General features: G+C 50.8%; 1 protein-coding gene across 1 annotated transcript; it reads left to right on the forward strand.

The window, feature by feature from the left end:
* Positions 1–1,656: 1,656 nt before the first annotated feature.
* Positions 1,657–4,640, forward strand: Foxl1 (forkhead box L1). The gene has a single exon (XM_004666048.2). It carries the CDS (start codon positions 1,714–1,716, stop codon positions 2,752–2,754), a length of 1,041 nt encoding a protein of 346 aa, XP_004666105.1. The 5' UTR covers positions 1,657–1,713; the 3' UTR covers positions 2,755–4,640.
* The last annotated feature ends 2,816 nt before the right edge of the window (positions 4,641–7,456 follow it).

The raw sequence follows: 7,456 nt of genomic DNA on the forward strand, positions 1-7,456 counted from the left end.
CATCCAAACGACCTGAGCTGTCTTTTGTACTCAGCGTTTTAGACTTAGGTGATCTGTCCCCCCTCCTTTTTTTTTGCCCCCAGTGTTTCGAGGCTACTTGAGACTGGCCACTGGTCAAAGCCTGCGGCCCTCACCCCACCCCACCCCCAGATTGGTGCTCAGTTGGTGGACGTCTCCCTGGATCTGTGAGTGGCAGAGGACCGCGTGTGCCTGCCCACCTGCAGCCCGAGCCCCTCCCTCTTTGGCTTCACTGCCTTAGGAATTAGTCCGTGAGAGGCTAACTCAGTTATCCTCACTGTTTTCCTCGTCCCCTTAAAAGAATACCCCCAAGGTATCATAAACAGAAACTGGTCACGCCACATGTCCGCTCCCCTAACCCCCTCCGTGGAGCCCTGAGGAACCCCCTTTTTTGGAATGAGCATCTTTCAGAAATTTGCATTTGAGCTTGACGTAGCTGAATGCAAAATGGAATGGAGTTGAGGGGGGATGCTTACACCCCAGGGTGTATGGGGGGGGGAGTAAGCAGGCTTCACAAATGCTTAATGTAATCACCAGCCAGCTGCATGCACTTGTAAAGTTGTTATAACCCCCTCCTTGTTATAAACAGGAAAGTACAGAATATAAAGCAAGAGACCCACGTTCACGAATACCAGCTCCCCACCAGCTGCCAAATTCCCCTTTTATGGTGTTCCTTGCTAGCAACCTTAGCCCCACTAGAAAGACCTTAGGTTTAGTCCCCACTTTCCAACGGGGTTCATTTCGTAACCTTCACCAAAGCAGGACCAGGTACCCTGTCCATTTACAGCTACCAGGACACTCTGCTCTCCCCTCCAGAGGCGAGTTCCTTTGGTCCTGTCTCCAGGGAGCCTTGTCTGGTGGGGCCTCCGAGCTTCCCCGCCCCCTGGAGCGTGCCCTTCTCCAGTTCTCCAGGAAAGGCTGCACCCCCTTCCCATTAGACACCCCTTCCCTAGCAGTTGCAAGAGGGTGCTGTATCTACCTATATCTCCTATTAAACCTGGGAGAAGAAAAGAAGTTTTGTGGGAGGCTCAGGGCTCGGGGTGGGTGCTCCAGACCAGCAGCAAAAACGCACCCCTGTACTTCCCCACCCCCAACTTCATCCCTCCTTCCTGGCTCAGTAGACCTAGCTCAGGGAGAGCCACCGTCGCTCCACATCCTGCCTCGCTGACTGTGTGTGCTTACAGCGTCAAGGGGTGGACGTGATATTTCAAACATCAGATCAGTGCGTTTATATATTGGGTGCCCGGAAATTTTTCCAAATAAACACAGCTTGATTCAACTTGGGTGGGCGGACTTATCAACAGACTAATTCTATAAACAAATGAGGAATAGCCCCGAAACCGATTGGCTGGTATCAAAAAGACACGTGGAGGGAAAAGCTTGGAGTTTTTCAGCAATGAAATTTTAATTAATGTGGGTGGGCTGAGAACACAACGACTGTTTATCATAGACAATTTATTTTCCAGCGCTAAGTCAACATATAATAGCAAACTTACAACAATTATTTAACATTTTTAAAGCCATGAAGAGAGGCCAGAGCGCGCAGCAGCGGCAGGGGAGAGCGGCGGAGAGGAGGGCAGACGCTCCGAGGGCTCCCCGGGAGGGCCCTTGCGGCGCGGGGCGAAGTCCCTAGGCCGCCCGGGGTCGCCGGCGTCGCGGAGAGCAGAGCGCACGCCGGGCCGGCTTTCGCTCGCCATGAGCCACCTCTTCGGTGCCCGGGTGCCCGCTCTGGCCGCCTCGCCTCTGCTCTATCTGTACGGTCCCGAGAGACCCGGGCTGCCCCTGGCCTTCGCCCCTGCGGCTGCGCTGGCGGCCTCGGGCCGGGCAGAGCCCCCGCAGAAACCACCTTACAGCTACATCGCGCTCATCGCCATGGCCATCCAGGACGCGCCCGAGCAGAGGGTCACGCTCAACGGCATCTACCAGTTCATCATGGACCGCTTCCCCTTCTACCACGACAACCGCCAGGGCTGGCAGAACAGCATCCGCCACAACCTGTCTCTCAACGACTGCTTCGTCAAGGTGCCCCGCGAGAAAGGGCGGCCGGGCAAAGGCAGCTACTGGACGCTGGACCCACGTTGCCTGGACATGTTCGAGAACGGTAACTACCGGCGGCGGAAGAGGAAGCCCAAGCCGGGCGCCGGGGCCCCGGAGGCCAAGCGGGGCCGCGCAGAGCCGCCCGAGCGCGCTGATGCCCGGGCGCGACAGGAGGCGGGGAGCACCGCCGGGCGCCTGGGCCCCGCGTCCCCGCGCGCCGAGACAGCCGCCCCGCAGCTCCCGGAGGAGGGTTCGGCTGGGTCCGCGCTCCTCCACTGGTCGGGACCCGAGGCCCGGCGAGAGGACGCGGACGACGACGCCGACGCGGTCCAGGGCGCAGCGGCCGTGGCGGTCGGCCGGCCCGCGAGTTCGGTGGATGGCTCGGGGTCCCCCCCGCGCCCCGCCTCCCGCAGCTCTCCAAAGAGCTCCGACAAGTCCAAGAGCTTCAGCATCGACAGCATCCTGTTCGGGAGGCAGGGCCAGAAGCCAGCCTCAGGGGATGAGGTCCCAGGGGTCGCCAAGCCCGGCCCCGGAGGGCTAGGCGCCTCTCTCGTGGCCGCATCCCCCGGCCTCAGGCCGCCATTCAACGCTTCGCTGATGCTGGACCCGCACGTCCAGGGCGGTTTTTACCAGCTGGGAATTCCCTTCCTCTCCTATTTCCCTCTGCACCTCCCCGAAACCGTGTTCCACTTCCAGTAAAGCCGACCTCTTTGTGGCTCTCGCTCTGTGCCTGGCAAGCCAAGGTTCCCTCCAGCCTGGGAGGGTAGGAGGAGGCACGAGGATCTCTACCTGGGTCGATGTGCGAATTTTGGGCGGTGTTGCCAACCTCCGCGCACAGGTGGGCGCGTCCGTCTTCCTCCTAAGGACACTTAGCCAGCAACAAAGGGCAGCTTTGTCGACCAGCTCCGGAGGGGGACGAGGGCACCCGCTGCCAGCTCAGCGTTCCCTGTCGCCAGACAATTTTTTGGCTTCAGGGCGGTCTAGAGGCCTGATCTTCGCTGTCCTACACAGGTCCGGTGTCCTGGGCTTCGGAGGCCTTTGCAAACCACTAGGGCATGACTTACTCAGAGCCTTAGCCTGTCGGTCCAAGGCGTTGGCTTCCAGCCCATCTGGGTGGTGGGAGTTGGCATTTGAGTTTGCCCCACAAGGCCAGTTTCCAGGGACCCAGGAGTCGTCCCTGTGCCTCAACATCTCGTGGAGATACAGGCCTAGTTGTCATGCGCAACTGAGACTAAGAGAACCAACCGACCAAGAGCAGTAGTGACTTTAACTCGAGGAAAGTTCTCTGGGCAGACAGTAAAAGGAACATGCTCCGTTCTTTGCTGGAGCACTTGGGCTCTCTTGGCTACAAGGAAGAGCAGCTTCTGCTAAGATGGGATCTGTGTGATGTGGCATCCTGGCGCTTCTTGGTACCTGCGCTCTGCAGCACCTGTAACTCAGAATGGCCGCTTTCCCAGCTTTTGCTTTTGTTTCAAGGCATCAAAAAATTTCAGGGGACTCGGGAGGCTTAAGGAGGGAGGAAATAGGTCTCAAAATCAGATTTTTTTTTTTTTTTAAGAACTGAGTTTGGTTTTTCAGAATCATGTAAGGAAGGGCTACATTTAATCAGCAAAATTGGAGGAAGCCAACAAAAGGCAGGTTGAGAGAGACAGAGAGGTGAAAGCCGGAGGTGGGGGTGGTTGTCTGAGAGGATGGCAGAGCGCACATCAGCGTTGATGGACTGTTCTTAGGGACACCCGACCTTCTGCAAACTAGCCAGAAACCTGGCTCTCACTCCAAGTCCTACCCGACAGGCCTGGATCCTTACATTAAATAAACACCATAAAGAGGTGACTGGAAGTCTGGGTGGGGGTGATGGTAGCAACAAAGATCTGATTAAGAAAATTGAGAGTTTTCACATTTTTGGTCCAACTTCAAAATACACCCAGACTTTTCTGGCACCTCCCTTTGGGCTCTCTGGCCATGATTTTTTCAACTGCTAAGGAGCTTTTATGTGGTATATAGGAGGCACAAATGTCATGAATGCTCAGAGGAAGGCTGGGAGGGGGCCTCAAAATAATCTTTAAACTATTTCCCAAGAGCTGGACATAGTGGCTTATATCGATAGCATTTGGGAGACTGAGGCAAGAGCATTGGTATGAGTTTGAGGTTAGCCTGGGCTACATCGTGATTTCAAAAGCATAGACTGCAGAGTGAGACCCTGTCTCAAACAACCAAACAAATCAACAAAGAAGCATTTCCCAGGGCTTAGCATACAAATGATTAAGAACTCTCCAGAAGGCTTGCTGGTCAGGGTGAGAAATGATGTTTTATTGTGATACTTATTAATGATTTTGTCCCCAGCTGGCTATCTGAAAATTCCCTTACGGCCACGCTGACCACATCCCCAGTGCCAGGATCAAGGTTATACCTGGTCTGGTAGAAAGACCAAGGTGAGCCTTCAGTCTTTGATTGCAAGAACTTTGCTGAGACCGCAAAGGAGTCCAGCACTGTGACTAACTCAAAATGTAGCGAATAGGCTATTATTGGATATTTTGTTATCCCAAACTCCCAGCCTCTGTGAATAAAAGTTGTTTTGTTGTTAACCTCTCAATGACTGGCTCAATGGCTACTGGGGAAAATAAACAGTGTCACAGGAAAGGTGAGCGTGGAATTCTGTTTGAGAATCTTGTCAGCATCTTGGGCCATTCTGGCTTCTGAGGGTGATAGGGGAGAGACTGGGGACTCCACAGGATCCTGGACATGCCTTAATGTCAGAAAGTATAAAGCTCAACTCCACTGTACCGGATACTTTCAGTTTTCATGTTTGGTATGCTGTTTTATGTACTTTTGTTAATTTGTGACAACTCTTCTTTGAAGAAGCAAATAGTTTATTGTGGCTATTCTTAGGAAATGGTATTTTTGAGTTATAATTCAAAAAGCATTGTAAGAACATTCTTTTTACGTCATAGAAAAAAATGCAGGAGCATGACTCTCTACTTTGCGGATTTCTGAAGAGAAATTCTACCTAACCGTTGCTCTCATCAGGACTAGAGACGTGAGAGGAAGGTGATGTTTTCTATGCAATCTCTATGTGTCCGTTTGTACTCCTTTCTACTAAATGGTGTGGAGTCTTAGTGAACAAAGCAGCTGTTGCTACGTGTAAATGGTTCTTTGAGACCAAGAAATGATTGTTCTTTTTCTTTTTTTTTTTTTTTTTTGAGGTAAGGTGTCATTCTAGTCCAGGCTGACCTGGAGTTCACTGTGTAGTCTCAAGTTGGCCTTGAACTCATGGTGATCCTCCTACTTCTGCCTCCCAAATTCTGGGACTAAGGATGTGCACCACCACGCCCAGTTCAGATCTCTATTCTTTTAAAAAAATATTTTATTTATTTGAGAGAGAAAGAGGGGAGGGAGAAGTGGGCGCTCCAGGGCATCCAGCTACTGCAAATGAACTTCAGATGCATGTGCCATCTGGTGCATCTGGCTTACGTGGGTCCTGGGGAATTGAACCTGGGTTCTTTGCCTTTTCAGGCAAGCTCCTTGGCCACTGAGCCATCTTTCCAGCCCCAAAATCTCTATTCTTTTTTTTTTTTTTTTTTTTGATTTTGGAGGTAGGGTCTCACTCTAGCTCAGGTGGACCTGGAATTCACTAGGTAGTCTCAGGGTGGCCTTGACCTTATGATGATCCTCCTACCTCTGCCTCCTGAGTGCTGGGATTAAAGGCATGTGCCACCACGCCCGGCAAGACCTCTATTATTATTATTTTTTTTAAGATCTCTATTCTTTTTTTTTATTTTTTAAAATTTTTTTTTGTTCATTATTTATTTATTTATTTGAGAGCGACAGACACAGAGAGAAAGACAGATAGAGGGAGAGAGAGAGAATGGGCGCGCCAGGGCTTCCAGCCTCTGCAAACGAACTCCAGACGCGTGCGCCCCCTTGTGCCTCTGGCTAACGTGGGACCTGGGGAACCGAGCCTCGAACCGGGGTCCTTAGGCTTCACAGGCAAGCGCTTAACCGCTAAGCCATCTCTCCAGCCCTAAGATCTCTATTCTTAATTAAAACATTTCAGCTGTATCTGATGTGAGGTAAAAGCAAGCTTGGCCTGGTCTCATGCAGATTTGGAGGTGTGTCTTCTTCTCTGTGCTCCATGGCACTAATGGGCCCTGACTCAGTTTTATTTGAACTCTGATAGCTCTCTCTCTCTCTGTGTCTCTGGCTGTCTCTCTATCTCTGTCTATATCTTTTTTTTAAAAATATTTTTTGTTTATTTATTTATTTGAGAGTGACAGACACAGAGAGAAAGACAGATAGAGGGAGAGAGAGAGAATGGGCGCGCCAGGGCTTCCAACCTCTGCAAACGAACTCCAGACGCGTGCGCCCCCTTGTGCATCTGGCTAATGTGGGACCTGGAGAACCGAGCCTTGAACTGGGGTCCTTAGGCTTCACAGGCAAGCGCTTAACCACTAAGCCATCTCTCCAGCCCATATCTCTGTCTATATCTGTCTCTCTGTAACTGTTCCTTTTTCTCTACCTTATATCTATCTCTCAGTCTCTCGCATACACACAGATGAATACAGTGACCATAATGAAGTCTACGATAGCACATGTATACTGATAAGTAAGTACATATTTATATACGTGTGTACCTATCTGTACATGTACAGCTGCACATATGTATACATATTTATTCTGTGCACACAAATGCTCAGAAACTCATTGTTTTTGCATGTAGGAAGGGCATGGATTAAGTGCCAAATTCTTTCATGTTAATCCAAATATTGATATTACTTGAAATCTTTTGTTTTCCTATATAGTTATGTCAGGGGATAGTTTATTAGGGTTTTTTTTTTTTTGCATTATTATAATGACACTAACAAAGGCTCTGTGGAGGAATCTTGGCAGATATGCCAAGCTTGAGGACTTTGTCTCCACCAATTTTTCCAGCAGGGAGCCTCGCAGAGGGGCCCTTTGGTTTTCTGTGGTGTGGGTAGTTGCTGGCTGGCCCTCTTGATCTCCCATGCACACTAATGTTCCTAAGAACATGGACAAGAGCTGTTCAGCCATTTCAGATAAAACCAGGGGCCATGTGTGGTCTCCATCATCTCACGGAGTGGTCAGTGGCTAGCCATGGATGTGTTAAAGAAGGAGCCAGGGCTGGAGGGATGGCTTAGCCGTTAAGGCGTTTGCCTGCAAAGCCAAAGGACCCAGGTTTGATTCCCCAGGACCCACATTAGCCAGATGCACAAGGGGGCACAAGCATCTGGAGTTTGTTTGCAGTGGTTGGAGGCCCTGGCATGTCCATTCCCTCTTTCTCCCTCTTTCTCTGATAAATTTAAAAAAATTAAAAAATAAAAATAAATGAAAAGAAGGAGCCAGAGCTCACTGGGCCACATGTCATCACATAATGTCCTCATTA

The sequence above is a fragment of the Jaculus jaculus genome, chromosome 1 (assembly GCF_020740685.1).
Source record: "Jaculus jaculus isolate mJacJac1 chromosome 1, mJacJac1.mat.Y.cur, whole genome shotgun sequence".
NCBI lineage: Eukaryota > Metazoa > Chordata > Mammalia > Rodentia > Dipodidae > Jaculus > Jaculus jaculus.